Source organism: Nanorana parkeri, unplaced genomic scaffold (assembly GCF_000935625.1).
Source record: "Nanorana parkeri isolate BGI_ZX_2015 unplaced genomic scaffold, ASM93562v1 scaffold54, whole genome shotgun sequence".
NCBI lineage: Eukaryota > Metazoa > Chordata > Amphibia > Anura > Dicroglossidae > Nanorana > Nanorana parkeri.
The window spans coordinates 1,382-10,252 of record NW_017306322.1 but is presented as its reverse complement, the minus strand read 5'-3'; the positions used below and the strand labels follow the sequence as shown (position 1 = coordinate 10,252).

Sequence of the window (8,871 nt, the reverse complement as noted above, 5' to 3'; positions counted from 1 at the left end):
TGACAAAAGAGGACCTGTAGCCATTCCGACAGTAACATTTCATAATCGTACAGTAAAGTACAGGATCTGTCACCTCTGCATCAATCCAGTCACATTCATTAAGCACTGCTTGGGATTCTGGGTAATAAGTGATGTGTGCAGCACCGTACTGAAATTAGGATTCTGGAGCACAGTTGAGACTTGCTTTCTATTTATACACAGCAGTCTTACATCACTGCAACATAACATTTATCTTATTCAGCACTGACATTGCCATATTGGATGGTTTCTGCTAAATCGCCATTAACAATGCGGTTTCATTATCAATTTAAACATATTGACATACAATGAACAATTTAAATTGATTTGGCTATACATTGTCCATACATGCCAACTGTCCATATGTCAGGTACAGCACCAACTTTTAAAGGCCAAGTCCAACCAAGGATAATATTTCATTTGAAGATATATTGGTGGAGTAAAAGAAGAATGCAAGATGTGGGGGAAATATATGAGATGATAGGCTTTCAGCTTATTTTAATGTTCCCAGTTCAGAATTATTCTGCTGTGAGGTTCAGGTGCTGAATACATTCCCGGGTGTGCTCCGGTCTGTAGCAAGCCAGATGCTGGTGAAATCTGAAGAGAGTGGAAGGATGCTGGGACCCAAACTGCAGCTGACGATCTCTGGATTGGGGCAATTAGGCAAGTTTAAAGTTTAAAACACATTAGCACTTTTTTTTTTTTAAGGACACCAATACATTTGGCAAATATAACCTCTGCCATCTTTTCTTTCCTGTGCATTGAGAAATGTTTTTAGGCCAAGGCCAGTGTAATCGTTGCAATGTCTGCACCATACTATGTGCAAAGCCCACATGTCTGCACAACAGAGCTGAGACCAAGGTAGGCATTGGGGATCTCTCCAGATGATCTCCAGATACATTTTGATTTCCCCAGTTGCAGTCTGGGCTTGCATGGCATGTGGGGTGGGGAAGGTTTGATTATATTTATTCAGTGCCTTCCTTATTACAGCAATTTCTCATCTGTCCCTCCTATGATTAAATGAGTGCTGTTTAGTATAGGAATTTTTGACTGGCACTGAAGACACTTACGGTAATGGGAACAGATGCCTTTCATGTACTTCTCAGGCTCAGCCCACAGACACGCACCTCTCTTTATAGCACTGTTGATCACTACAGACTGCAGACTGGCTAAATGCAAACAGTACAATATTTACACTGACCAGGGTTTGTGCTGGCAGCTATAAATGCAGTTAAACAAAAAGTCAAATGTAAGGACTGTGTTGGCAAAGTTGCTTCTTGTCTCTAGATATATTAAAATGTGTATTGTGTATTAAAAGGTTATCTTTTACATGGTATAAATTTGGGATTCCCTTGTTCTTTTATTCAATAAACATCTGAATTTTTATTTGCCAGATCTCTATATCCACCCTTTACCTAGCTCTCAGTAAAGCCAAGAAAGGGAGTGTTATTTCTCCTCCTGCAGATTTCTTATGGTCAACGGAGATGAGTGGAGCAGGAAAATGAAATTCAGGTTTTATATGAAGTCAGCATGTGAGTCAATCTACCTACATTCGCCAACAGTGAAATGCCAGATTTGGGTGAATGTGGCCTTTAAAATATATTTTTACTTTTTTTCAGAATTGTACAACTTACTATTTATTACAACTTCTCCAGGTCTGTATATGTGCAAATATGAAATGCAACAAAGGTCTCCTAAAACCATTGTCACAATTTACATTAAGATGTAATGCATTATGCCCATAAATACTGAATATAGCATATTGTGCGTTAACACTCCCATTTAAGAGACGGGGGGAACAAAATCCAAAATCAGCCAACTAAGCACTCTAACGTAAACGTATGTGATACATATGTACAGATTTACATTAAACTAATGCAGTCCCAGTGTGGGCTCCTTTGGCACCGAATTTTGCTCTTCATTGTTGACTGTGCCATAAGATATTTCAGTGATCTCTTCCTCTTTTAGTTTTTTATATGAAATATCTGTGTCTTCATCCTCAGATGGCTCAGATTTCTGGAGAACTTCCTTCCTATAGAGTTTATAGACCAAGACATAAATACCGGCCTCTGCAGCCTGGAATAGAGCGTACAGCAATGGGAACATGTACATACTGCCTATGAGATGAGCAGGGAAGGCCAGCTTTAGAAGGGCTGTACACAGCTGGACATTCTGACAGCCAGTCTCCAGAGACACAGTCCTCCTGCAGTTTGGAGGCAGATTAAATAAAGTGGCTAAGCCGTATCCCATGGTGTAGCCTATCATAGGCATAATCACTGCCACGATATACACAGCGGGCGGAATGGTAGCCAGTAGTTCCGGGCCCAACATGGCTCCCGTGAGGATGAAAAGGAGAAGCAGAGTAACCAGCAGAGACCAGAGAGAAACCTAAACAAAAAGAAATAAGAACATGTCTGGAACTGAAATTCATCAATTTATAGAAATCTTGTAACTATCGCAAACAGCTAAATCCTTTGCTATAGGTCAGACGTTCATCATACTTTCTTTTCTGTCAACGATATTAGAAGTGTAGGATTGCACTGGGATTTCAAATGTAACTTATCAAGACACTCAAACATGGCCCTGCCACCTTCTATCCATTAACTTATATGGATGCTTTTGGAGGAAAAGTGGTGAGATCACGCTTTATTATTACAGGAGAATTAGAGATTTGCTGGCTCTACTAATTGATTGATGGGGCTTTCAATACAGGTAACCTATGTTTATACATATCATTATTAAATGTTCAGTTTAAGTTGTCCAGGTTTATGGCTAGTGTTCTTTAATGAATGATCTTTTCCACTTTCTTACCTTACTAGACTCTGAAGGTAAACCTCTGCATACATTGACAAGTCATCTGTTTGTCCAACTGTGTTGTTCTCTGATATGATTTTAATATCCACATACACAGTAAGGCCCCTTGCACACACAGGCACCTATAGTTCCAATCAGCAGGGGATCTGTGCACAGGTCCCCTGCTGATCGGAGCAGTTTGGAACATCTTGCAATGGAGGAAAAAAACTGAAATGACTGAATCCATGTTTGTCAATGGGGAGTCGGATGTAAACGGACATGTGTCATCAGATTCCCCCCAATTTGCCGTGATCAGGTCCACCAAAATGGAACTCTGTTGCGATTGGTTTTCTGGACCTGGCCATAGTCCAGGGTAAGCGGATGTAAACGGACGTAGTTGCATTTAGATCCGGCTGCCCATAGATTAACACTGGGCATCTGATCAGATCCACCTGAAAAACTGACCCTAAACCCTGCAAGAAGAAGCCTTATCCAAAGACAGTAGTGGGGCACCCTGAACCTGTGTAGAACAGTCTAACTCTAAGCAATAGTAGAGTTAAGAAATGCTTTGTGATAGAAATATTAGTAGGGATGTCCTAATAACGAGACTAGTACCACGAGTACTTATGACAATGCCCCGATACTAAAAGCCGATACTGGCCCTTTACATTTTTAAACAAGAGTGGCTGCTGAGGTCCCGCTTTGTCGGGGACCTCGTGGCAGCTGTCTTTGACAGCGCCGGTCCAGCCCCAGATCTCCTCCTTCCCGGTGCCCGCAGAGACCGGCAAAGCACTGGACAACCCCACACCAATCCGCACAACCCTGGAGCCTGGCACAAGCCCGGCACCCACCTGTTCAGCCCTGGAAAGCCAAGCACCCACCTGCAGAGCCCTGGTGAGATCTGCACGTAGCCCTGGTGAGATCTGCACGTAGCCCTGGTGAGATCTGCACGCAGCACTGGGGAGACCCAAACGCAGTCCTGGTGAGACCGCACACAGCCCTGTATAATTGCTCTATAATCATGGATTAATGGAATCTGTAGTCCTCTTTTGCTGGTTGATCTTTTCCATTGTTGACTAATCATAGATTGCTGAGATTTGTAGTCCTCTATAGCCAGTTTCCATTCTCCATTGCTGAAAAATCATGGATTGATGGGATATATAGTCCTCTATTGCTGGTTGCCATTCTCTACTGCTGAACAACCATGGATTGAATTAAAGTTCTTCATAATTCTAAAGAAACTGCCCTAAAATCATTAGTCTGTATTGTTTTAGAAAAAATGTCACATGTCCCTTTAAGAAAAAGTATGGATAATTGGAATCGGCAAGTACCTGAGGGAAAGTACTTATATTTGGGGCTTGAAAAAATGATATCTGGACATCCCTAAATATTAGTGTTCATTACAGCAGGGAAATGAAGAGTATTGGCAATGCCAATAATTGATTCTACTTTTCCTGGGTTATAGTGCCAAGTACAAGGATCAGAAAGAGTATTCTGAGTACATTGGCGATTTGCCGGTTGGAGATTTATGGCTGCACAGTATAATGTGCATGCTAAATCATTACATGCGTCTCTTTAATGTCTGGAATCCATATATGAGGGGGCTTTTGTGTTCTTTATTGACAGGGAGGGGATCTGCACTCTGCTTAACAAAAGCACATTTTCCCCCGGCTAGATCTCAATGGAGATTGATGTAACCATCAGCCTGTGGAACAAAGAATGACTCTGCAGAGATTATTTTTCAAACAGGAAGATTTGGTAAAGAACTCTTTGTTATATTCTGAATGACAATCACAGACAATATAATGAAGAATATCTGTATGAGACTGGAATCCAAAATGCTTGACAATTGGAGATGATACAGGAACTTTCAATGATAGAACAAGATGGTCAAAGAATGTTTAACCGCATATAAAACTTAGCTTCCCTACACAGCCTATAGCATTCCTCCCCTTATTGTTATGGAACCCCTATGTGTGCATGACATAACAGTCCCTACAATCACTGTAACCTCAGTGAAGCTTCCAGCCATGCACAATGCACCTGACAACAGTCCCAGTAAAGAAGGAGTGTGATTGATATATATACTGCATATATAGTGTCTCTTATCTGAATACTTAGAAAATAAAAACATGGAGGATCAAATTTGTAAACCAGTAAAGTCATGTCTAAAATGTCTTTGAGGTTCACACTGCAATAATATCTCTAAACTAAATATGATCTCACTAAAAACCTATTTTAACAAAGTAGCATTGCAGCTATTGCAGACAGCACCAGGTGTAGTGATGTCTTGCCAGCCAAGTGCCTGTATAATTCTGGTGCAATGTCATTCAATAGACTTTGTGTGAGTCATTGGCACAGGAACACCAATGATCTCTATTATGTAGCTACTACTGACCACCAATGGTCTCTAATAATGAGTACCTATTGACCACCAACAAACAGGGGCACCAACCTTTAGTGGGTACACACTGCTGACCACCAACTCTAAGGGGGCAATCACAGCTAACCATCAAGTCTTATAAGATACTCACTGTTGACCATCAACTCAATGGTGCAATCATTGCCAACCACCAACTTTTAGGGGGCAATGTCTGCTGAACACCAGCTCCTAACTGCCATGCACCATTGACCACCAACTCTTGGGAGCATTCAACAATGACTACCACCTCTTAGGTGACAATCACTGCTACTGACCAACTCTTAAGGTGCACTCACTGCTGACCGCAGAGTAAGGGGTGTACTCCACGAAAACAGCTCTGCCATCAACTGTTGTAACTCCACCGCTTTTATAGCAGTGATCCATAAAAAAAAAAAAGCAATGATCAATGGGTACCTGTGACATTGATTCACAAGGATTAATATACAGATTATCAATCTAAAATGGAAACATGTACTGAGAGAAATATGAAGGCTGTCAAGAATACTAGTTGGCTGACTGTCTGGATTCAGTACTTTCACTGACCTGGAACAAACATGCACATTTAAAAGTTAAGTCAGAACTCCTGATCTGTACATTTGCATACTTGCTTCAGACAACTACCACAATAAGTATTGGAGCAGCATGACAACCAGACAATGTTTTTAGAGGTCAACAATTGCAGCCACCATATTCTTTCAGGGCTTGTTCACACCGAATGCGGTGCATTCCAGAGCGGTAGCTGCTGGAACGCACCACAATCGCTTACAAGACTTCCCCCTGCTTCTGGGGCGGGAGTGGGTGTGGCGGTGCATTGAATTCAATGGCACCGCTTACACCCCCCCTCCTGAAGTGAGGTCAGACGTGTGGCAAAACTTTGCCTGCGTTCCGTTCCACTGCAAACGCCAAAAATGCTGCTTGCTCTATTTTTTGCATTTGCAGTGGAACGGAACGCAGGCAAAGTTTTGCCACGCCTCCGATCGCACTGCGGGCAGAGGGGCATAGAAGCGGTGCTATTGAATTGAATGCACATCCACGCCCCCTCTCGCCCCAGAACGCAGGGGGAAGTTTTGTGAGGGATTGCGGTGCGTTCCAGCAGCTACTGCTCTGGAACGCACCGCATTCAGTGTGAACAAGCCCTCATCTTTCATTTAAAATACTGAAACCTTCTGCAAAAAGATAGCTATGAGGTCCTAAAAAGTGTGTGTGGAGGGAAGCAGAAAATGGAGCAGGGAGGGATAAGATATCAAATCATAAGACAAAATATCTGTTACATAGAGACGGTTAGTGGTTCTAATCCCTCACCAGTCTATTCAAATCTAAATAAAAAGTTTTGTCTTTAGTTATACTTCAAAGTGTTATTAGAGCTTTGCTGATAAAACATAAATATGCTAGCATACCTTATGGTACTGGGGGGCACAAGTGCAGTGTGGCCAGGGCCCTCAGCAATGTTCCAGCTTGGTACCATACCAGGGGCATGCATGCGTAGAGTGGCTGGGGGTCCTTCTTATTGTGCATGCTCGGGTGCTGTGCATAGGGCTTGCATGATCTATGTGGCAGGGGGTCCTTTTCAAAGTGCAGACCATAGGGCATGCAAGCACAGTGTGAGCAGGGTGATTCCAGCTTGGGTACCTTACTAAGGGTGTCCATGCAAAGTGCAGATGGGGTCCTTAGTGTGCTTAGGGCGTGCATGTGCAGTGGGACATCTGTGCAAGGGGTCATGGGACATGTTCGGAGAAGTGGCAGCTGTGCGATCTGGAGCCATAAGTGAGTGTGCAAGTGTCAGCCATACATATGAAACAAAACATGTTGTGTGGCATGTATAACTGCTTGCTTAGAATGAAAGTCTGGTCAGAAATGATACTTATGGAAAACTTGTGGCTAAAAAGCCATAATTTCCAGGACACAAGGCCAATCAACTCCCCTAAGTATGAAAAGAACTGATGTTCAGAAAAATGTCAGTAGGTCATCTGGACTGGACTGGACTGGAGCATTTGGCTGAAATTACAAATTAATTTTAAATACTGTTTTTTTAAAGTCCATTGTTTTCTCCCGGACTCCTCACTGTGGCTCTTTTACTTTCGCTGATTGCGTATGAGCAATGCATGTACAGTATATTGTGGTCATGTGCATTGCTCTACTCAAACTACAATATTCATTGCACTGACAGTCCTAATGTACATGCAACTCTAATATCATTCATTCATTCTGGTACCTGTGTGGACGGGGATTTTATGAATGGGGAGGTTTTCTGTGGCATTACATGCCGGTGCTGGCTGGGTCAGCATGTAATACCTTGGGACCTTGGGAGAGAGCAGAAGAGGGTGACCATTATGGCATATTGGTGGTCACATTTTGGCCCTCCAGCTGTGGTGATACTACAAATCCCATCATGAATCTGTCTGCAAGTGTCTGTCTGCAATGGCTCATGGGATTTGTACTTTCACCACAGCTGGAGGGCCAAAGTTTGGCTACCCCTGATGTAGCCACCCTCAGAACATAAGTAGGAGCACAGTAAGCTTGAAATGGATTTTTCAGGATACACTGCCAGATGATAATATAACAAGATAAGAATTGACAATAGATTATGGTATGGATTTTTTTTTTGGTCTAATGGTTTTAATGACACTTTAATTTTTGTACTTTGCTTGATTGCTATTTTAAAGGACACCTTTTGCTTGCTCTGAAATCGTCCAACATTGTTATATCAAGTGAAACATTTACATAGCATCAGAAACATCCAATCTTTCTTTATGCGTACATACTGAAAGTTTTAAGTTAAGTTCTGGGATTTGGAATCCTACCTTTAGCACAACATCAGCAATCCTATTGTACCGATAGCGTATAAAAACGCCTAGACCAATAGGCAGAAGAGTGCTACAAAGAGTCAGGCTCATGGCTCCAAATGGTAGAAATTGGACCAGTGTTGTGTTAATCCAGTGCCTGCTGTAGATCCACAGGCACAGCGGCATTAATATCAAAGCCAGAATGGTGGAGGATGTCGTCATGATGATGCTGTAGAAGGGACAAAAACAACACTGCATTAGAATATAACATTTGGGCATATATTGCTGGTTACTGGGCACTATATTGTTAGTCAATAATGTGTATTGATGTGCTACACTTATTGATCATATCTAATTATACAGCTGGGCCACTTTAGAACAGTTGTGCCTATACCGAACAAGTACAAGTAGAAGGAAGCATGTGATTACCTGCAATGACGGAAATCCAGGAACCTGTGCAGTGAATTATACGCAGTAGAAATTTCCCTCCAGCTAAACTCAATGATTGACAAAATATGTCTGTATTTGCAAACTCACTTAACATTTTTCTTATGCCATCTGACATCAGGAGGCAGCCAAGTGTAGCACATCAATTGAAAAGGTCCAGAAATATCTTTCAGCTCAGATATATTTTACAAGATAGGGTGAACTATAGGCAAGAGATTTGGCAGGCAACCTTCCTCTTCAATTATTTGCCTATATTCTAACATATAGGCCCTGACTAGAGCTGGAGCAAAACTACACCTATGTTGGAATACTGTAAGTGCAAAAATCCATAGGGCATTACACTTCCTTGGGATGTCACACATTGCAACAATGTGAAGTAACACCAGCCATTTAGTTTAAATTAAACAG

The 8,871-nt window shown here is 42.0% G+C and overlaps 1 protein-coding gene across 1 annotated transcript; it reads right to left on the bottom strand.

Annotated features, from left to right (window-relative positions):
- Window positions 1–1,890: 1,890 nt before the first annotated feature.
- On the bottom strand, window positions 1,891–8,606 carry SLC10A4 (solute carrier family 10 member 4). The gene is made up of 3 exons (XM_018575586.1): window positions 8,554–8,606; window positions 8,035–8,245; window positions 1,891–2,406 (listed from the first exon to the last, which is right to left on the bottom strand). Exons 1-3 carry the CDS (start codon window positions 8,604–8,606, stop codon window positions 1,891–1,893), a joined length of 780 nt encoding a protein of 259 aa, XP_018431088.1.
- Window positions 8,607–8,871: the final 265 nt, after the last annotated feature.